Source organism: Salvelinus namaycush, chromosome 7, assembly GCF_016432855.1.
Source record: "Salvelinus namaycush isolate Seneca chromosome 7, SaNama_1.0, whole genome shotgun sequence".
Classification (NCBI taxonomy): Eukaryota; Metazoa; Chordata; class Actinopteri; order Salmoniformes; family Salmonidae; genus Salvelinus; species Salvelinus namaycush.
In genome coordinates this window covers 24,712,576-24,735,882 of record NC_052313.1, presented here as the reverse complement: position 1 = coordinate 24,735,882, position 23,307 = coordinate 24,712,576, and the positions used below count along the sequence as shown (strand labels likewise).

At 43.4% G+C, this 23,307-nt stretch overlaps 1 protein-coding gene across 4 annotated transcripts; it reads left to right on the top strand.

Annotated features, from left to right (window-relative positions):
• Window positions 1–641: 641 nt before the first annotated feature.
• Window positions 642–21,597, top strand: LOC120051128 (poly(U)-binding-splicing factor PUF60-like). Of its 4 annotated transcripts, none has more exons than XM_038997814.1 (12): window positions 642–746; window positions 1,404–1,488; window positions 1,805–1,900; window positions 2,014–2,103; window positions 2,692–2,742; window positions 4,047–4,208; window positions 4,381–4,473; window positions 5,780–5,993; window positions 6,087–6,319; window positions 11,698–11,872; window positions 12,252–12,511; window positions 20,926–21,597. In XM_038997814.1, exons 3-12 carry the CDS (start codon window positions 1,820–1,822, stop codon window positions 21,223–21,225), a joined length of 1,659 nt encoding a protein of 552 aa, XP_038853742.1. In that variant the 5' UTR covers window positions 642–746; window positions 1,404–1,488; window positions 1,805–1,819; the 3' UTR covers window positions 21,226–21,597. The 4 variants fall into 4 exon arrangements, with proteins under 4 accessions (XP_038853742.1, XP_038853743.1, XP_038853744.1 ...); XM_038997815.1 differs by having other exon boundaries at window positions 6,087–6,277; window positions 20,926–21,225; XM_038997816.1 differs by lacking the exon at window positions 2,692–2,742.
• The last annotated feature ends 1,710 nt before the right edge of the window (window positions 21,598–23,307 follow it).

Below are 23,307 nucleotides of genomic sequence, written 5' to 3'. Positions count from 1 at the left end.
CCCTAATTTGCTCAAGTGGCACTGTACTTCTATGGCTTACCCAGTAAAACAACACATTTCACTGCACCTATCCAGTGTATGTGACAATAAAACACCTTATTCTTATAGACATCATTGAGGGATACCCATGTTGCTGGAGATCAGAAGTGTCCGGTTAGAGAAAGACAGGTCGAGGTTGCCAGGGTCAGAGTAGCACACAAGGTGTCGTATTCTGAGGCAGTGAAGAGGGTAGTAGAGGAAGATGGGTCCAGGGCAAGGCATCCTAAGAGGCTCCCTGTGAGTAGGTCAAGGCCAATAGAGAGCAATGGGAATACCATGTGCTTCAATAAGGTTGCCTTCTTAGCATTCAAAGCCATGGTTATCAACTGTACTGCAGAAATGGAATGTAAATCACATAAAATAGATGCTGTGGTGGCAGCTGCAGAGAAGTACTTGGGTGTACAAGATGGTTGAAGATGGTTTGCTGTTCTCCCAAGCTGGGCCTGGTGTAGGATCAGATAGGGCCAAGTAGCGTAATACTGTTGAGTTGTTGTTTATAGGGCAATATTTCTTCCCTTTTCCCTTCCATTTTTGTATAGCTGTATAGGGATACAGTCAGTGGCCCGTGACCGGCCTCACACTCAGGACAGGAGGTGGCGGTGTATGCACCTCACAGTTTGACGCAATCCGCCAATTCAATTTAAAGAAGAAGAAGAACGGCGGGGCCTATTCAAGAAGGTGTGCTTATGGCGTTGACGGAGATTGCGGTAAATAGCTTGCTAAATAAGTTAAATATGAACTCAGTTATTGTTTTCTTTGTTCTGTTTGTTTAATAGTTGTGCGTATACATCTATTGTGGGAATTACGGGTTTATTCCCATTAACCATGTTTAATTTACAAAACCTGAATTTAGGCATGAGGCCTTTTAGCTAGCTAGCTTGCTATCTACTGCGACAATTTGCTGCTGGCTAATGCTATTTAGTTACACAAATAAAGCAATCGCTAAATGTGTCGTATTTGTAGCCAACTAATCACAGATCGAGCTGCTAGTGTGACAGACTATTGTTGGAATTACAATGCATGAGTCATGATGGAAAATGGTGAAATGCTATTTAGCTTAACGATGCAACGACCAGCTTAGCTAGATTGCTACGTTAACTAGTTAACTGACTATAGCTCGCCTAACGTTAGCCCGACCGACGTTAAATTGAGCTTTACTGAAGTGTATCAAGTCAGTCAACGAACTAAGCTAGCTTTGTATTGCTTCTATACGAACACTATGCATTATATACTAACTAGCTACATAGTTATCTAGCTAAATTGGTAGGAAATTAGCTAGGCAAACACTCGGTGCAAATGGAGGATACCAAGTTTACCGCCTTGCAGCTGCTAACATATTAGTCTGAAAACATTTTCTCTCTCAGACTTTTTGAATTGTTAAGGCTCCCCATCACTCTTCCCCTTGGGGTTATCCTGCCTCTGGTGGTCCCAGCGTTTATCAGGTTGTAGGTAAGGAAATCATCTCTTCGCACCCATTGTGCGTTCCAATCACTGGTGACTGGTCTGATTTTGTGCTTTTAGGCCTATAACTATCCAAATCAAGATTAACTGCATCCCCTTTTCCTGTACGATATATGCACTGTGATGATTCTCAATCTCTATACCTCAAATCTCTTAAAGATGGTCATAGTAGAACAGAGATGCAGCGTACCAAATGTGCAGTGCATGGCACAGCAAATGTTATTAATTTCTCCAATGAATACGTGTTCCTGTCTCTGAGGATGCTCAGATGTGTATTCATTTCTTTCTTGCTGTGGTTCTTCAGGGAGGGACAGCTCTGATGATGGAGAATGGACAGGGCACAGGTGGGAAGCTTGGCCTGCCGCCTCTCACCCCGGAGCAGCAGGAGGCTCTACAAAGGGTGAGCCTATTACATAAACATGACTAAATACAGGTGTATACGTAATGACTCAAGATCAGTCAATTTGCCTGCAGTTCCACTATTCTCTCTCACGCGGACTGACTTTTCTTCAGGCAAAGAAATATGCTATGGAGCAGAGCATTAAGAGTGTCTTGGTGAAGCAGACCATTGCCCATCAGCAACAGCAGCTCACCAACTTGCAGGTGAGACGTGCTGAATTCTGTACTCCTGCAACTAAACTCTCCATCCTCTTGACCATATGTTCTTCTCTTAACACCAACCACATGCACTCAATTTTAGCCTTATTTCTAAGAGTAACTTGGACTATCACATATACAGTTAAAAGTATCTGCCCTAGTAACTTTGTCGTTACAAACATTACTTGATTGTTCAGTAGCACAAAAAAATAGTAACATCATTCACAACTGCAGCACAGCATATACAAGTATTTCTCTGCTTACGGTGATGGGATAGGGATGTTTGTCCTCTTGCTTCTGCCTCTCTTTTTCAGCTAGAGAAGATCAACATGAAGACTTAGTTAAACATGTTGAATGCTTTGCACTTGGTCCCACATAGGGTGTTTGAATGTCTCGAATGTGGGGAAATGTTGTGAAATGCTTCGGGGCAGATTGGAGTGGGTGGGACTGCAGAGGGAAAGTCATATCAGTCCTGAAAGTCTTTTAGGGGATGTGTGTCTAGCTGATGTATATCAAAGTAATGACATTTGAAAAAGCAAAGCTTAAATATCTAACATACTTTTCAGCATCTTTTTCATCTTTACTGTCTTTCAGATGGCAGCAGTGACAATGGGCTTTGGCGATCCTCTCTCACCTTTACAATCGGTCAATAGATTATTAAACTTTTTTCTCTGTTCGCATTCCTGTTAAAAAGGACGGTTACCCTTCTTTGATCGGCCACTCTGGCCTCAATCATAGCCATAGCAGCTGACCAAAGAACTCATATTTCAAAAGAAGACATGGTTTTTAATATTATAATTATGAGGGACCAGTTCTTACACACACTGTTTCTGCATAATTCAGTCTGGTTATTGAAGCCATGTGTTTGTATGCCCACTGCACCATTTCAGAAGAAATACCCTGAAGTACTTCCACTAGTGGCAACAGCTGTTGATGTGTTTTTTTTTGTTTGTTTAACACTGAAAGTGATTTATATTAGGACGTTATGTATGAATTCATACATTTGAGCACAATATAAACTTCATCGGGGCATTTTAGCAGTATGATGGCTTTTTACACTAGCCTGAAATGGCTATCCAAGGGTGGTTGAGAAAATTAACATGGGGAGGTCCATGTCTTCTTTGTAAATATGCTGGTACGTTGCATTGATTGAAGCTGAAAAAGCCAGCTTTGGTGTGGGGCTAAAGAGGGTTAGCAGTCTCTTTCAGTAACCAAAGATGAGAGAACTGCTCAAACAGGAATTTTTGGCAATCTCAAATTTTTATTTTGTAACAGGGGAAATCACTTTTCTCTTCTGTAATAGATTAGGCTGTTAGTTTTGCCTGTGGGTGATTAGTAAAAGCAGCTATGCTCAAGTAAAAATACTTGAGTAAAGGACCCAGTAAACTCTGCTTTCAGTGGTTAACCATCCCTCACTCCCCTTAGAGACGTAAGTGTAAAATGTTTTCCTTAGGCTTTTAATGGATGCTATTCAACTGATATAGGTGTTTATTTCATTTGTGCACCATGTTGAAATGTCACAATATACAGTATATGCAGCCCTGGACTACAGGTCAGTTTCAGGAGCCAAATATTAGCGGACGTCCATGTTGTCACCTTCAGTGCTTTCACCCATATTAATGCAGTAATGAGAAATATACATTTTTTTAATTACGTAGCTGTTTGGGTGCCTGCATTCACCAAATTGTTAATCTTTGTGTAGATAGTCGCAAAATCGTTGTCCGGGACTCTGTCGCGTATGCCCAGATTGCATCTGTCCCTGACATTGGCCTGTACGTCTATTGTTGGGAAAAGTAAACACCATACAGAATTAAACAAATAAATGACATTTCAATGTAAAAAAATAAATAATAATTTACCCATACACATCTAGATAGATTTATTTTTGTGTGTTCTTGCTTTCTTAGACCCCCTAAACATCATGGTGTGTTTTTCTCCGGGGTTACCAGGTGGCGGCTCAGCGTCAGCGTGCTCTAGCCATCATGTGCCGGGTGTATGTGGGCTCCATATACTATGAGCTCGGGGAGGACACCATCAGACAGGCCTTTGCCCCTTTTGGCCCCATCAAGAGCATTGACATGTCATGGGACTCCGTTACAATGAAGCACAAGGTCTGTGTATAGAGCACCCTTAAACCACATCACACAGCGTTGCAATGTGATTAGAATTAGATCTGTACTAAATTATGTGAGGGGAAACTTTTGAAGCACAGCAGGAGAATGTGGCATGCACGTGTCTGTAATGCAGTGGACTGTTGTCCCATGGTTGTGTCTGTCTGTGCAGGGCTTTGCCTTTGTGGAGTATGAGATCCCGGAGGCGGCACAGCTGGCTTTGGAGCAGATGAACTCAGTCATGCTTGGGGGCAGGAACATCAAGGTGAGTGGCCTGGAGAGTCAGCCTGTCCGGCCCAGTGGAAGTGGACCTCTCAGAACCCCCTCTATACCCCTGGAAAGAGGGGTGCTCCTGCTATTACCTTTTTAACCTTTTTGTTTTCTTTTCATTTCTATCGAGAACGCATGGAGCCAGTTCGAAATCCTCATTTCGCTCTTTCCGTGTAACTGAACTATTATTTCTGTGTGAATCACTAATTGGTAGTCTTTCTAAATTCTGTATGGAAGTGTATCTAAAGCCACTCATTTCTTTTTGTCTTTCTTTGCTTGTATGTATGTCAATTCATTTACAGGTATGCGTGTGTGTGTTTGGGTGCGTGTGTTTTGTGTGTGTGCGCGCATGTCTGTGTGCGCGCGGGTGTTTTTTTTGTTTGTTTTTTGTGAATGTCTGTGCTGTGTTCTGCTTCCATGATGTCATCACCACATTGTTTTAGTGACCAGTTCCTCTAGGAAGCCCGGGCAGCGTACGATGATGTGTTGCTCTGTGTCCGAGATGTGCTGATGATGGGCTGCGCCTGGTTGGTGTCGCTTGGCCGCCCCACCTGCAGCACAGATCATATACTACATAGCCGCTTATAGAGACGCTCCAAACACTAGCCTATAGATGGACAGTTAGAGGAGATGCCTCCGACTTCTCGGTCCTAGAAAGTGTAGTGCTAGCCACACGTGTGGTTTTATTTCCACTAGTTGATCCTCTTTTTTTTTTTTTTTTTCGTGATCTTCGCTCTAGTTAATTTCCAGGTGACGATTTTAAAGTGACTATCTGAGTTTTTGGTATGTTGTCAGTTTTCATAATCCAGAAAGAAAAGGGAGATTGTGAGAAAGACGTGTCAATAGAAGGCGTTGTCTCTACTCTATAGTGCAGGTTGTCACGTTTCACATCACTCGTATTACCTAAGCCTTTGCAGAAAGCCCTGGTGGAAAGATGCTGTTTAGCAAGGCTAGTGGAAACTTGGCAAAGAATACATTGGGCTGCGATTACATTTTAGTTATTTAGCGGATGCTCTTATCCAGGGCGACTTACAGTAGTGAGTGCATACATTTTTTTCTTTGGTACATTTTCGTACTGGTCCCCGTGGGAATCGAACTCACAACCCTGGTGTTGCAAGCGCCATGCTCTACCAACTGAGCCACACGGGACCAATTGCAAAGAGAAATGGTCTCCTTCGATCTCTAATTGCATTGCTCCAGTTGAAGGCGTTAGGTGATTTTGGAGCTCGAGGTGTTGCGTTGCTCGGTCAGTGGGCTGTGACACCCCACTCATTGGCCCTGTGCTGGTATCTGTGCTGTAGGTGGGGCGGCCAGGTAACATTGGTCAGGCGCAACCCATCATCGACCAGCTGGCAGAGGAGGCGCGCGCCTACAACCGGATCTTCGTGGCTTCCGTCCACCCTGACCTCTCAGACGAGGACATCAAGAGCGTCTTTGAGGCCTTCGGGAGGATCAAGTCCTGCACGTTAGCCAGGGACCCCACCACAGGAAGACACAAGAGCTTTGGCTTCATCGGTGAGCAGAGAGGCGTTTGGCGGCCCTCAGGATGTGCTGTTGCTGTGTGTTTGTCCTCCTAACTTCTCCTTTTCCCCCCTCTCTCCCTGGCAGAGTATGACAAGCCCCAGTCGTCCCTGGATGCAGTGTCCTCCATGAACCTGTTTGACCTGGGGGGCCAGTACTTGCGGGTGGGCAAGGCCGTCACCCCGCCCATGCCCATGCTGACCCCCACCCAGCCTGGTGGCCTGCCGCCCGCTGCAGCCGTGGCTGCTGCAGCAGCCACCGCTAAGATAACGGCCCAGGCAAGTATGATTCCCTTCCAAAGGGATCTATTGGCCTTCCAGGTAAATATACCTCTGATATACAGTGAGCTCCAAAAGTATTGGGACAGCAACACATTTCCTTGTTGTTTTGGCTCTGTACTTCAGCACTTCGGATTTGAAATGATACAATGACTGAGGGTAAAGTGCTGACTGTCAGTTTTAATGTTAGGGTATTTTCAGCCGTATCGGGTGACCCATTTAGAAATTACGGCACTTTTTGTACATGGGGGACCAAACATATTGGGACAAAGTCACTTATGTGTATTAAAGTAGTACAAATATTTGTGCTAGCCTCCAGAGTGGCGCAGCGGTTTAAGGCACTGATCCCAATGCTTGAGGCGTCACTACAGGCCCGGTTCAATCGCAGGCTGTGTTGAAGCCGACCGGGTGACCCATGAGGCGGCGCACAATTGGCCCAGCATCGTCCGGGTTAGGGCAGGGTTTGGCCGGCCGGGATGTCCTTGTCCCATCGCGCTCTAGCGACTCCTGTGGCGGGCCGGGGGCATGCACGCTGACATGGTTGGCAGTTGTACGGTGTTTCCTCTGACACATCGGTGCGGCTGGTTTCCGGGATAAGGGAGCAGTGTGTCAAGAAGCAGTGCGGCTTGGCGGGATCGCGTTTTGGAAGACGCATGGCTCTCAACCTTCGCCTTCTGAGTCCGTACAGGAGTTGCAGCGATGCGACAAACCTGTAACTACAAAAAATATATATTTGTGCCTCTAACTTTCTCACTAATCATTACTCACGATTCATTCAGGATTATCCATAATCACAGTAGCATCCACATTAATGTTGAAGTGTTTAGAAACATTCTATTCTTATTTACAATAAAAGTGACTCCAAAATGACTACATTATTTACCATTAATTTCTATTGGGCACAAAATAATCTGAAATGCACCCAAAACAAACAATAAATACATCCAAAAAATGTGTAGAGTCACAAGCTTGATATAGTCATTGCGTGCTATGAATATAGGACCAAATACTAAACATTTTAATATAATACGCAAGTGAATTTGTCCCAATACTTTTGGTCCCCTAAAAATGGGGGTGTGAACTATGTACAAAAAGTGCTGTAATTTCTAAATGGTTCACCCGGTATCAAAATACCCTCAAATTAAAGCTGAAAGTCTGCACTTTAACAGTTACTGTATCGTTTCAAATCCAAAGTGCTGGAGTACAGAGCCAAAACAACTAAACATTTGTCACTGTCCCACTACTTTTGGAGCTCACTGTAGGTAGCTAGGTGTGACCTTTTATTAAAATGTGCTAAGTATAATGAATATACTAACGATAGAAATGTAATGTATGTGTATATAAAGCTGAATGTTCTATTTTCATTAACATATATTTTGATGTGCCCTGCCGTAGAATTTAGTACAGTATTTGATGAATTGATAATGCAGAACCCGTGCAGGGCAATATAAAGTCTTCTATGTTCACTACTCTGTGTTTGCTAACATGTGCTGTGCCATGTCTGCTTGTTGTGATGTGAGCTCAACCCACGGTTGCAAAAGTTTATCCCCTGTGAAAAGAGGGCTGGCCCTCTTCCCTTGTAATTCTAAGTACTATAATACTAAGAAGCAAAGCTCTTCCTGAAAAATATACTGAACACAAATGTTGACGCAACATGCAAACATGCACTATTAATCTGACATGAGCCTTGAGGACTGTAGGATTGGGCTATTTTACAGTATCAGATATTGAAGGTAACAGCCATCGTTGATTGTGACAGACGAGATATATATATTTCAACCTGACTGACACCAAGCAGTAAAAAGCTGACCGGCCACGCCAAGTTGCCTATTCCTTAGGTTATGCAGGCTATAGCAGTTTCAATAAATGTTAAACAATTTACAGAATGAAAGAGCAATGTAGACAGAGCTAAGATTTTCAACAAAGCAGCACAAAATGTCCAGTCAGAATTATTTATTTACAGTTGAAGTCGGAGGTTTACATACACTTAGGTTGGAGTCGTTAACTTGTTTTTCAACTACTCCACAAATTTGTTGTTAACAAACTATAGTTTTGGCAAGTCGGTTAGGACCTCTCTAGGAGGCAGAACGCGTCTCCTTCCTGAGCGGTATGACGGCTGCGTGGTCCCATGGTGTTTATACTTGCGTACTATTGTTTGTACAGATGAACATGTTACCTTCAGGCGTTTGAAAATAGCTCCCAAGGATGAACCAGACTTGTGGAAGTCTACTTTTCTTTTCTGAGCTCTTGGCTGATTTATTTAGATTTTCCCATGATGTCAAGCAAAGAGGCACTGAGTTTGAAGGTAGGCCTTGAAATACATCCACAGGTACACCTCCAATTGACTTAAATGGTGTCAATTAGCCTATAAGAAGCTTCTAAAGCCATGATATAATTTTCCAGAATTTTCCAAGCTGTTTAAAGGCACATTCAATTTAGTATATGTAAACTTCTGACCCACTGGAATTGTGATACAGTGAATTATAAGTGAAATGATCTGTCTGTAAACAATTGTTGGAAAAATTACTTATGCCATGCACAAAGTAGATGTCCTAACCGACTTGCCAAAACTATAGTTTGTTAACAACGTATTTGTGGAGTTGTTGAAAAACAAGTTTTAATGACTAAATTAACAGGCACCTCAATGATTATATGCACCGCAGGATAAGCTAGTTAACCTAGTAATATCATCAACCATGTGTAGTTAACTAGTGATTATGTGAAGGTAGTTTTCTCTAAGTTACGGTAAGTTGCTAGCTAGCATTAAACTTGTCTCCTTGCTGCACTCGCGTAACAGGTGGTCAGCCTGCCACGCAGTTTCCTCGTGGAATGCAATGTCATCGACCATAATCGTCGTCCAAAAATGCTGATTACCGATTATGGAAACTTGTAATCGGCCATGCCGATTTAATCGGTCGACCTCTAATAAAGTTGAAGCCCATTTCATTTTTTTACCGCAGGTGTCTATTTTAAGTCTTTCTCCCGCCGCGCTATTCATGATCAAACAATGAATTTATCTGACTGAATTCTAGGCATTATCTAAAGGAGTTCTCAAAGTTGAGTAATTTGAATAACCTGATCGGCCTAAGATAATGAGGGAGAATAAACGATAGCAAGATTGAAAAATCGAACGAGTTGTTTGAAGAAACCTTATAGTTGAGAAAAGCTTATTCTAAAAGAAATCATGCATGCATCCTTGTCGTTGCGAACCGAACGGCCAAAGTCCAAATCCTACTAATTAAAATAGCCTATCAAAAGCATTAAGACAAGTTAAAGTTATGAGTATTTCCTATATAGGCTATTCTAATAGTGTTTAATGTTCTAAAGTTGCAGCTTTCAAATAGTAACATTTGTGAAAGTCAGTCTATAGGCGATTCTCTATCACATCAGAGTTGTGTGTTCTGCACCCGGGCCCATCACACGACGAACAGCCAGCGAGGCTCCTGACTGTCACTTTTGCGTCGGCGCACACACACACACCTCTTTCGTGCCACAGCTCCAACCGTGAGGAATAATTATCTTAAAATAAAAGATTTGGCTCCAAAATATATTTTGGCATGATTCCTCTCGTCCCTTCCGTTGTCTAAATTTCCTTTCGTAGGATAGCCGCAAGCAAAGTCATCAATAACCGTAGGATGATTGGTTGAGCCTTCTTGTTTGCGTGAGATCACCCCGAGCCCTTACCAAAACATGGCTGATAACTTCTCTCCTCGAACCTAAAACCAGTAGGAACCACCAGCTTCAATGATGGTTCTTAAAATGTGTATCATTTGGCCCTAATCTATGGATTTCACATGACTTGTAATGCAGATATGCATATGTTGGTCACAGATGCCTTAAACATTTTTTTTTTTTAAAGGTAAAGGTGTGGATCAGATCCAGTCAGTATCTGGTGTGACCACCACTTGCCTCATGCAGTGCGCCACATCTGCTTCGCATTGAATTATTCAGGGTGTTGATTGTGGCCTGTGGAACGTTGTCCCACTTCTCTTCAATGGCTGTGCGAAGTTGCTGGGTATTGGCGGGAACTGGAACATGTTGTCGATCTAGAGCATCCCAAACGTGCTCAATCGGTGACATGTCTGGAGAATGTGCAGGCCATGGAAGAACTTGGACATTTTCAGCTTCCGTGAATTGTGTACAGATTCTTGAGACATGGGGCTGTGCGTTATCATGCTAAAACAAGAGGTGATGGCGGCGGATGAATGGCACGATAATGAGCTTCAGGATCTCATCACAGTATCTGTGCATTCAAGTTGCCATCGATTTAAAATGCAATTGTGTTCATTGTCCGTAGCTTATGCCTGCTCATACCATAACCCCACAGCCACCATGGGGCACTCTGTTCACAATGTTGACATCAGCAAACCGCTTGCCCACCCAATGCTATACACGTGAGCTACGGTTGTGAGGTCGGACAAATTTTCTAAAACGACATCGGCAGCTTGTGGTAGAGAAATTAACATTAAATTCTCTGGCATTGTGTTGACACAACTGTACATTTGAGTGGACTTTTTTTTGGTCCCCAGCACAAGGTACACCTGTGTAATGATCATGCTGTTAATCAGCTCCTTGATATGCCACACACTGTCAGGTGGATGGATTATCTTGGCAAAGGAGAAATGCTCACTAACAGGGATGTAAACAAATTTATGCACAAAATTTGACAATCTGGGATCTTTTTATTACAGCTCATGAAACATGGGACCAACACTACATGTTGCGTTTATATTTTTGTTCAGTATAGTTTATCCAGTAACCACTGCATTTTAGAAGGATAGTTACTGACTGAAATGTAGCTAGCTAGCAAACTGGCCAGCAAATAGCCACAAATGTTACTAGCCAACTAGTCGTGGATGACCTATTATTTGATACATTTGGGTTAACTTGCTCATATCAAGCATCAGACGGCTTGCGGGAAGGTAAAAAATAACATTTAGTGGACTCGTTTTATGAAGGATCGGACAGTGAAATGGATTGGTTAGCTAGCTGGTAAGGCTTTAATTTATTTCTTAATTAATCTGAAGCTGGGTTTCCCAAGTTGTTCAGTGCTTAGTGCTCATGCTGGCGAACAAGCTAAACACTTGTGACGTCACTCACCCAAGAAGGCTCAATCAGTCACCTGACTTAACTCAAGAATATTAATGACTTTGCCTCCCGACTGTCCTGCGAGCTCGCACTGGTGGTCCTTTTTTACCGGTCTTTTTAAAAATGGTCTTTTTGTGAAGTCTTTTGGGGGTTGGCCAATAGGGGGCCAATATCATTGAATATCGCAATGTTTTATGGGTACTTAATCACGATAGGACAAGGTGGACATCCCCCAACCCTAATGCAGAGTAGAGCACTATACATGCTGTATGAAGTCTGACTGTGCAACCTCACTGTGTTTTCCTGCTAATGCGTCCCGCCCCTCTCTCAAGGAGGCTGTGACCGGGGCGTCCATCTTGGGGGCGATGGCCGGGGCGAACCAGATGGGACAAATGGGTCAGATGGGACAAATGAGTCAGATGGGACAAATGGGACAAATGGGACAAATGGGCTCCATGGGCATCCCTCAGGCAGTCATGGCTGCCCAGGCCCCCGGAATGATCACAGGTGTGTATCGAGACATGTGTGAGTACAAAGAGTATTGTCCACTGACCTATGCACTCACTTAGGTCTGTTTTGAATCTTTTTAGAGGGTTAGAGGATCGTTTTAAATGATTTCAAGTGTGTATCTTATCTACTCAATGCTACAGTGTTGAGCGGGATTATCTGGTCAGCCAGGTTTTGTAGTTTTTCCATCTGATCCTGCTCATTTGAGATTGTGTTTAAAAAAAAAACTTGACTACAGTTTGTTCACATGCGACCAATTAGACAAACAATGACATTGCAACAGAGGATTTGACTCCTATGAATGGCCATGTTCTCTCGGAGAAACCATATTAATGAAGATGTATTTATGTATGGCTGATGTGTCTGAATGTCCCTGTAGGTGTGACTCCAGTGCGTCCTAACCTGCCAGTGCTGCCCCAGGTGGGCCTGGTCAACCCTGTGCTGGCCTCACCGCCTGTGATCACCAACCCAGCCCAACTCAACCCCTCTCTACAAGAGCTTCAGAAGAAGAAGCAGGAGGAGAAAGAGATGCTGCAGGATGGGACAGGCCAGGAGATGTTGAGCGACCAAGAACACATGAGCATTTCAGGAAGCAGCGCCAGACACATGGTCATGCAGAAACTGCTGAGGAAATCAGAGGTAAGATCAGACATGAAGATGTGTGCGTAAATATAGTTATTTCGGAAAGTTTTCAGACCCCTGGACTTTTTCCACATGGCTACGTTACAACCTCATTCTAAAATAGATTAAATTGTCCCCCCCCCTACCCCATAATGACAAAGCAAAAATAGTTTTTTATAAATGTTTGTACATTTATAATTATTCAGACCCTTTACTCAGTACTTTGTTGAAGCACCTTAGGCAGCAATTACAGCCTCAAGTCTTCTTGGGTATGTATCTACAAGCTTGGCACACCTGTATTTGGGGAGTTCCTCCCATTCTTCTCTGCAGATCCTCTCAAGCTCTGTCAGTTTGGATGGGGAGCATTGCTGCACAGCTATTTTCAGGTCTCCAGAGATGTTCGATCGGGTTCATGTTCAGGCTCTGGCTGGGCCACTCAAGGACATTCAGAGACTTGTCCCGAAGCCACTCCTGCGTTGTCCTGGCTGTGTGATTAGGGTCGTTGTCCTGTTGGAAGGTGAACCTTCACCCCAGTCTGAGGTCCCGAGTGCTCTGTAGCAGGTTTTCATCAAGGATCTCTCTCTACTTTGCTCTGTTCATCTTTCCCTCGATCCTGATGTGTCTCCCAGTCCCTGCCGCTGAAAAACATCACACAGCATGATGCTGTGGGTCGATGTGTAAATTAGGTATCCGGTTTATTTTGAATACATTTGCAAACATTTCTAAACCTGTTCTCGTTGCAATTATGGGGTATTGTGTGTAGATTGATGAGGAAAACACATGTATTTAATCAATTTTAGAAAAGGTTGAAATGTAAACAAAATGTGGAAGATGTCAAAGGGTCTGAATACTTTCTGAATACACTATCTACTATTATATTATACTATTAATACTTTTACATATGCATTCAGACCTTTTGCTATGAGCTCAATTTCGAGTCTCAGGTGCATCCTGCCGCCCCATGGGCCTAGTGGTTAGAGCGTTGGACAAGTAACCGAAAGGTTGCAAGATCGAATCCCCGAGCTGACAAGGTAAAAATCTGTCTTTCTGCCCCTGAACAAGGCAAAGTTAAATAAGTTAAATGCAGCATTGAAGTTCCCCAAGAACACAGTGGTCTCCATCACTTAAATGGAAGAAGTTTGAAACCACAAAAACTCTTCCTAGAGCTGGCCGCCCGGCCAAACTGAGCAATCGGGGGACAAGGCCCTTGGCCAGGGAGGTGACCAAGAACCCGATGGTCACTGACAGCTCCGGAGTGCCTCTGTGGAGAATCTTCCAGAAGGACACAACGATCTCTGCAGCAGTCCACCAATCAGACATTTTTATGGTAGTGGCTTGACGGAAGCCACTCTTCAGTAAAAGGCACATGACAGCCCGTTTGGAGTTTGCAAAAAGGCACCTAAAGATTCTGACCATGAGAAACAATATTCTCTGCTTTGATGAAACCATGATTGAACTCTTTGGCCTGAATGCCAAGCGTCACTTCTGGAGGAAACCTTTAACTAGGCAAGTCACTTAAAAACAAATTCTTATTTACGATGACGGTCTAATCCGGATGACACTGGGCCAATTGTGCGCCGCCCTATGGGACTCCCAATCAATGCCGGTTGTGATACGTTCTGGAATTGAACCAGGGTCTGTAGTGACGCCTCTAGCACTGAGATGCAGTGCTTTTAGACTGCTGCGCCACTCGGGAGCCCATGCTGTGGGGATGTTTTTCAGCAACACTAACCTTGACAAACTTCATCAGATGACAGTCCTATAACATCATATTACACAATACATATATGCTTTGTTCGAAAATGTGCATATTTAGCGGTACAAATCGTGGTTTTACAATGTGAATACGTAGTGAAAATGCAAAAAATTGTCCGGAGAAATCTTGGAGAGTCATCTAATCAAATAACTCATCATAAACTTTACTAAAAAATACATGTTGTACAGCAAATGAAAGATACACTAGTTCTTAATGCAACCGCTGTGTTAGATTTACAGCTTACGTTATAGCGAGACAGCGCCCAAAATCAGGGCGGAAAATATGTCTAAACATTTTCAACAGAAATACGAAATAACATCATAAATGGTTCCTACTTTTGATGAGCTTCCATCAGAATGTTGTACAAGTTGTCCTTTGTCCAGAATAATCGTTGTTTGGTTGTAGAATGTTCCTCTTCGCATGTCGAATTAGCAACCAAAGCGAGCCATGTGGCACAAACGTGCCCAACATCACATAACGCAAAGAAAAGAAAAGGCCGAAAATCGCAATAAACTGATATAACTCGGTTTAAAATAACTACTTTATGATGTTTTTAACACATATATCAAATAAAATCAGAGCCGGCGATATCTAACGTCTGTACCGAAAGCTTTTCAGAACGCAATCTGGGGTCCCTTCTCCCAAGACAATGAAAATTCTGGTCACGTCATTCCAAAAGCTCTTGTTCGGCCTCAGATCAAGCTAGACACCCCATTTCACCTCTCACTGCCTATTGACATCTAGTGGAAGGCGTATGCAGTGCATGTAGATCCATAGATTTTAGGCAAATTAATAGGAAGGCCCTGGAACAGAGCCTCGATTTCAGATTTTTCACTTCCTGTCTGGAAGTTTGCTGCAAAATGAGTTCTGTTTTACTCACAGATATAAAAGAAAATAGCGCCCCCCTATTGAGAAAAGGTTTTAACTGACCCTCTCTGCCTATTCATTGCCATTTTACCTGTTGTTGTCTTAGCTGAATAGCTGTTGTTGTCTTACCCATTGTTGTCTAAGCTAGCTCTCCCAATCAACACCTGTGATTGCTTTGTCTCGCTTTGTCTCTCTGTCAATATGCCTTGTTTACTGTTGTTTAGAATAGTTTTCATTGTTTTAGTTCACTTGCGGAGCCCCTAGTCCCACTCAACATGCCTCAGGTACCTCTTTTGTCCCACCTCCCACACATGGTGACCTCACCCAGCATAACTAGTGCATCCAGAGATGCAACCTCTCTTATCGTCACTCAATGCCTAGGTTTTTATCTCCACTATACCCGCACCCTACCATACCCGTCTGTACATTATGCCCTGAGTCTATCCTACCACGCCCAGAAATCTGCTCCTTTTATTCTCTGTCCCCAACACACTAGACGACCAGTTTGATTAGCCTTTAGCCGTATCCTCAACCTACTCCTCCTCTGTTCCTCGGGTGACGTGGAGGTTAATGTTGCGTGTCCCCAGGTGCTCTCATTTGTTGACTTCTGTAACTGTAAAAGCCTTGGTTTCATGCATGTTAACATCAGAAGCCTCCTCCCTAAGTTTGTTTTCCTCACTGCTTTAGCACACTCTGCCAACCCTGATGTCCTTGCCGTGTCTGAATCCTGGCTTAGGAAGGCCACCAAAAGTTCTGAGATTTCCATCCCCAACTACAACATTTTCCGTCAAGATAGAACTGCCAAAGGGGGAGGAGTTGAAATCTACTGCAGAGAGAGCCTGCAAAGTTGAGTCATACTATCCAAGTCTGTGCCCAAACAATTAGAGCTCCTACTTTTAAAAATCCATCTTTCTAACAAGTCTCTCACTGTTGCCGCTTGTTATAGACCCTCCTCGGCCCCCAGCTGTGCCCTGGACACCATATGTGAATTGATCGCCCCCCCATCTATCTTCAGAGTTTGTACTGTTAGGTGACCTAAACTGGGACATGCTTAACACCCCGGCCGTCCTACAATCTAAACTAGATGCCCTCAATCTCACACAAATTATCAAGGAACCCACCAGGTACAACCCTAAATCCGTAACCATGGGCACCCTCATAGATATTATCCTTACCAACTTGCCCTCCAAATACACCTCTGCTGTTTTCAATCAGGATCTCAGTGATCACTGCCTCATTGCCTGCATCCGTTATGGGTCCGCGGTCAAACGACCACCCCTCATCACTGTCAAACGCTCCCTAAAACACTTCAGCAAGCAGGCCTTTCTAATCGACCTGGCCCGGGTATCCTGGAAGGATATTGACCTCATCCCGTCAGTAGAGGATGCCTGGTTGTTCTTTTAAAAGTCATTTCCGCACCATCTTAAATAAGCATGCCCCTTTCAAAAAATGGAGAACTAAGAACAGACCCTTGGTTCACTCCAGACCGGACTGCCCTCGACCAGCACAAAAACATCCTGTGGCGGACTGCAATAGCAGTGAATAGTCCCCGCGATATGCAACTTTTCTTTTCTTTTTTTTCTTTTTTTCTTTAAAATGTTCTCCCCTTTTCTCCCCAATTTTCGTGGTATCCAATCGCTAGTAATTACTATCTTGTCTCATCGCTACAACTCCCGTACGGGCTCGGGAGAGACGAAGGTCGAAAGCCATGCGTCCTCCGAAGCACAACCCAACCAAGCCGCACTGCTTCTTAACACAGCGCGCCTCCAACCCGGAAGCCAGCCGCACCAATGTGTCGGAGGAAACACCGTGCACCCGCCCCCCTCGGTTAGCGCGCACTGCGCCCGGCCCGCCACAGGAGTCGCTGGAGCGCGATGAGACAAGGATATCCCTACCGGCCAAACCCTCCCTAACCCGGACGACGCTAAGCCAATTGTGCGTCGCCCCACGGACCTCCCGGTCGCGGCCGGCTGCGACAGAGCCTGGGCGCGAACCCAGAGACTCTGGTGGCGCAGCTAGCACTGCGATGCAGTGCTCTAGACCACTGCGCCACCCGGGGGGCCGATATGCAACTTTTCAGTGAAGTCTGGAACCAATACACAGTCAGTCAGTTAGGAAAGCGAAGGCTAGCTTTTTCAAACAGAAATTTGCATCCTGTAGCTCCAACTCCAAAAAGTTTTGGGATACTGTATAGTCCATGGAGAATAAGAGCACCTCCTCCCAGCTGCCCACTGCACTGAGGCTATGAAACACTGTCACCACTGATAAATCCACGATAATCGAGAATTTCAATAAGCATTTCTCTACAGCTGGCCATGCTTTCCTCCTGGCTACCCCGGCCAACAGCTCCGCAGCTACTTTCCCAAGCCTCCTCAGCTTCTCCTTCACCCAAATTCAGATAGCAGATGTTCTGAAAGAGCTGCAAAACCTGGACCCGTACAAATCAGCTGGGCTAGACAATCTGGACCCTCTCTTTCTAAAATTATCCGCCGCCGTTGTTGCAACCCCTATTACCAGTCTGTTCAACCTCTCGTATCGTCCGAGATTCCTAAAGATTGGAAAGCTGCCGCGGTCATCTCCCTCTTCAAAGGGGGAGACACTCTAGACCCAAACTGTTACAGACCTATATCTATCCTACCCTGCCTTTCTAAAGTCTTCGAAAGCCAAGTTAACAAACAGATCACTGACCATTTCGAATCCCACTGTACCTTCTCCGCTGTGCAATCCGGTTTCCGAGCTGGTCACGGGTGCACATCAGCCATGCTCAAGGTACTAAACGATATCATAACCGCCATCGATAAAAGACACTACTGTGCAGCCGTCTTCATCGACCTGGCCAAGGCTTTTGACTGTCAATCACAGTATTCTTATCGACAGACTCAACAATATTGGTTTCTCAAATGACTGCCTCGCCTGGTTCACCAACTACTTCTCAGATAGCGTTCAGTGTGTCAAATCGGAGGGCCTGTTGTCCGGACCTCTGGCAGTCTCTATGGGGTTACCACAGGGTTCAATTCTCTGGCCGACTCTTTTCTCCATATATATATCAACGATGTCTCTCTTGCTGCTGGTGATTCCCTGATCCACCTCTACACAGACGACAACATTCTGTATACATCTGGCCATTCTTTGGACACTGTGTTAACCTCTCTGGGGTATGTGGGACGCTAGCGTCCCAACTGGCCGACATCCAGTGAAAATGCAGAGCGCCAAATTCAAATAAATTGAAAAAAAATTACTTTCATGAAATCACACATTCAATATACCAAATTAAAGCTACACTTGTTGTGAATCCAGCCAAAGTGTCAGATTTCAAAAAAGCTTTACGGCGAAAGCAAACAATGCTATTATCTGAGGATAGCAAACAAACACAGACCATCATATTCCAACCCTCCACGCAGAAATAAAGATATAATTCATGCCTTTGACGAGCTTCTTCTGTTTGCACTCCAATATGTCCCATAAACATCACACATGGTCCTTTTTGTTCGATTTAATTCCGTCGACATATATCCAATATGTCCATTTATTTGGTGCGTTTGATCCAGAAAAACACCGGTTCCAACTCGCGCAACATGCCTACAAAAGTTACCTGTAAGCTTTGTCCAAACATTTCAAACTACTATTGTAATACAGCTTTAGGTATTTCTTAACGTAAATAATCGATAAAATTGAAGACGGGATATACTGTGTTCAATACCGGAGGAAAACAAAGTGTAACTAGCTTTCAGGTCATGCGCCTCTAACAAAGAGTACACTTCCCTCTACCCTCATTCTGAACAGTGTTACTTCTTCATTTCTCAAAGGGAAAAACCTCAACCAATTTCTAAAGACTTTTGACATCCAGTGGAAGCGATAGGAACTGCAAGAAGGTCCCTTAGAAATCTGGATTCCCAATGAAACCCCATTGAAAAGTGGACCCCCCCCCCCCCCAAAAAAAAAAAAACTAAATCTGAATGGTTTGTCCTTGGGGTTACACCTGCCAAATAAGTTCTGTTCTAGTCAGACATGATTCAGTGTTTTCTATCCAAATCTACTAATAATATGCATATCTTAGCTTCTGGGCATGATTAGCAGGAAGTTTAATTTGGGCACGCTTATCATCCAAAATTCCGAATGCTGCCCCCTATCCTAGAGAAGTTAACAAACCTCCAAACGAGCGTCAATGCTATACAACACTCCTTCCGTGGCCTCCAACTGCTCTTAAACGCTAGTAAAACTAAATGCATGCTTTTCAACCGATTTGCTGCCCCCGCCCGACTAACATCACTACTCTGGACGGTTCACCTAGGTGTCTGGTTAGACTGTAAACTCTCCTTCCAGACTCATATTAAGCATCTCCAATCCAAAATTAAATCTAGAATCGGCTTCCTATTTCACAACAAAGCCTCCTTCACTCATGCTGCCAAACATACCCTTGTAAAACTGACTATCCCACCGATCCTTGACTTCGGCGATGTCATTTACAAAATAGTCTCCAACACTCTACTCAGCAAACTGGATGCAGTACATCATTGCCATCCGTTTTGTCGCCAAAGCCCCATATACCACCCACCACTGCGACCTGTATGTTCTCGTCGGCTGGCCCTCGCTACATATTCGTTGCCAGACCCATTGGCTCCAGGTCATCTAAGTCTTTGCTAGGTAAAGCTCAGCCTTATCTCAGCTCACTGGTCACCATAACAACACCCACCCGTACAACACACTCCAGCAGGTATATCTCACTGGTCATCCCCAAAGCCAACTCCTCTTTGGCTGCCTTTCCTTCCAGTTCTCTGCTGCCAATGACTGGAACGAATTGCTAAAATTGCTGAAGTTGGAGACTTATCTCCCTCACTAACTTTAAGCATCAGCTATCTGAGCAGCTAACCGATCGCTGCAGCTGTACACAGCCCATCTGTAAACAGCTCATCCAACTACCTTCCTCATCCCCGTATTGTTTTTATTTACTTTTTTGCTCTTTTGCACACCGGTATTTCTACTTGCACATCTATCACTCCAGTGTTAATTTGCTAAATTGTAATTACTTCGCTATTATGGCTTATTTATTGCCTTACCACCTCACGCCATTTGCACACACTGTATATAGACTTTCTATTGTGTTATTGACTGTACGTTTTGTTTTTCCCTTGTGTAACTGTTTGCCGCACTGCTTTGCCTTATCTTGGCCAGGTCGCAGTTGTAAATGAGAACTTTTTCTCAACTGGCCTACCTGGTGAAATAGAAAATAAAATTGTTTGTTAATATGGACACCAAGGAAGTTGAAGCTCTCAACCTGTTCCACTACAGCCCTGTCGATGAGAATTGGGGTGTGCCCGGTCCTCCTTTTCCTGTAGTCCACAATCATCTCCTTTGTCTTGATCACGTTGGGTGAGAGGTTGTTGTCCTGGCACCACACATCTGCAGAGAAGAATGGGAGAAACTCCCCAAATACAGGTGTGCCAAGCTTGTAGTGTCATACCCAAGAAGACTCGAGGCTGTAATCACTGCCAATGGTGCTTCAACAAAGTACTGAGTAAAGGGTCTGGATACTTATGTAAATGTGATATTTCTTTTTTTGTCTCGTCATTATGGGTTATTGTGTATAGATGGAAGATTTTTATTCGATCCATTTTAGAATAAGGCTGTAATGTAACAAAATTTGTAAAAAGTCAATGTCTCAATAGTTTCCGAATGCACTGTATTTGCCTTGTTTAAATGCAAAAAATTGACAAGTTGCAGTACTTTCACTGAAAAGTAGATATTATTTTTAATGTAATGCGATTTGGGTAGGAATACATATCGACTTGTCTTCCCCTCCCCTCCCCAGTCTACGGTGATGGTGTTACGGAACATGGTGGGGCCAGAGGACATCGATGACGACCTGGAGGGCGAGGTGACAGAGGAGTGCGGCAAGTTTGGTGCCGTCAACCGGGTCATCATCTACCAGGAGAAGCAGGGGGAGGAGGAGGATGCCGAGATCATCGTCAAGATCTTTGTGGAGTTCTCCATGGTCTCGGAGATGAACAAGGCCATCCAGGCACTCAACGACCGCTGGTTTGGGGGTCGCAAGGTCATCGCGGAGGTCTACGACCAAGAGCGCTTTAACAGTAGCGACCTCTCCGCATAAACTGTCCGAAATGGTCGCCCAACACCCATCCCATACCCGTTGCTCAAACTCACTTCAGCCACGATCACTGCTGCTAGAGATTTGGGCCTCTTTTTAAATTGTAATTTTTTTTTATTGATGTTGATGTTAATATTAATATTATTAATGGTCTCTTTTGAGGGATTGGTTAAGAAAATAATATTTGCACCTCATGGATTTTGTTTTGTCACCTACTGTGAAGACTTGATTTATTTTGTATTATTTGCAGTTTTTTTTGTTATCAAATTGAGAAGTCATTAGGTTACCCCCATTTTTAAGTTGTCAGGACTCTTTAAAAAGCGATTTAGAGCTATTGGTTCCCATTTACCCACAAAAATAAATTCTTCAACTATGTGAATGTCTGTTGTGAATTTCTTATGGGTTTGGGAAGGAAAAATCCAATTTCAAATACTAATATTACAAATTTCTTGACATTTCAATAGAACATAGTCATTTCAGTTAGCTACTGTATATTTAATTTTAGTTATTTCAAAATGGTCTGACAGCAATTATTGACCTTGGCTGTGAAGACCACTAATTCATCTTTAAAACATTTTTTTTGTCAGCATCACTGGGGTTTGGGACAATTTTTTTTCACGTTTTTATAAATTGAGTTTCAATGATTTAGATGCATTGAAAATGGATACTGAACACATTTGAATGAGATCTGTTATTTTGTTAAAATGTTTCTGATTGTGGAATTCCCAGTTTCATAAAGCTTATTTTATATAACACTAGATTCTGGAGACTTTTTTTACAAGGTTGAATAATTGACTGGTTGTAGCCTATAATAGGCCTAATTATACTGTATCTTTGCAAGTGTTGCATGAAAATGTGTTGGTAAATGAGTCACCATCTGTCGATAATTGTAAAAATGTTGATTCTGAAAACATATACCTGTACCTATGTTTGTCCTGTACAACCGCGGGTTGCTGAAATTCATACTTTCAATCAAAACTTTGATCGAAAACAGACTTTTTCCTAATTTGTGTTGCTCAACTCAGCACAAGTGTGCTTGTGCCAATTGAATCTCAGTTTGTAATATGTCAAGGCCGCTACTTCTCCAGATGAGCGACACAAATTAGGAAAAAGTTGGTTGTATTCTATACTGAACACAAGTATAAATGCAACATGTAACAATTTCAATGATTTTATTCAGTTACAGTTCATATAAGGAATCAGTCAATTGAAATATATTCATTAGGCCCTAATCTATGGCTTTCACATGACTGGGCAGGGGTGCAGCCATGGGTGGGCCTTGGAGGGTATAGGCCCACTGGGGAACCGGGCCCAGACAATCAGAATGAGTTTTTACCCACAAAAGGGCTTTATTACAGACAGAAATACTTCTGTTTCATCGGCTGCCGCTGGTCTCAGACGATCCCGCAGATGAAGAAGCTGGATGTGGAGGTCCTGCAAATTTTAGTGGCTTTTTTATCACCAAGCACAAAGTACACCTGTGTAATGATCATGAAGGTTAATCAGCTTCTTGATATGCCACAGCTGTCAGGGTTATCTTGGCAAAAGAGAAATGGCCACTAACAGGAATGTCAACAAATTTGTGCACAACATTTGAGAGAAATAAGCTTTTTATGCATATGGAACATTTATGCGATCTTTTATTTCACCTTGTGAAGCATGGGACCAACACTTTACATATATTTTTCAGTATATAAAAGTTGTATTAAAAGTATGAATTGTATCACCCTGCTGAAGGACTGTAGTTGTACAAGACAAACATGGGTACAGGTAAGCATTTTCAGAATAGCCATTTTTACAAGTATCGACTAATGGGATTTCAATGTTACTAGCAAATCGTGCGAACAGTTATCAATACTCAACTCCACCTCCATATAAGAGAACTGAGTTGAGTGTTGCTCAGCAAGCATGAATGAGGTCACATGTCTACCTGTCAGCGGGCGCACTCATGACAATCTGCGATAGGCCTACGCATTTGCTGAATTCGGCTGAGTTTAAGTCTACTTTGCTTTCATTACCGCTAGATGGGGATATAAAGCAACAAAAGCAGAGTGGTTTCGCCACGAACCTAAAGGCAACCATCTT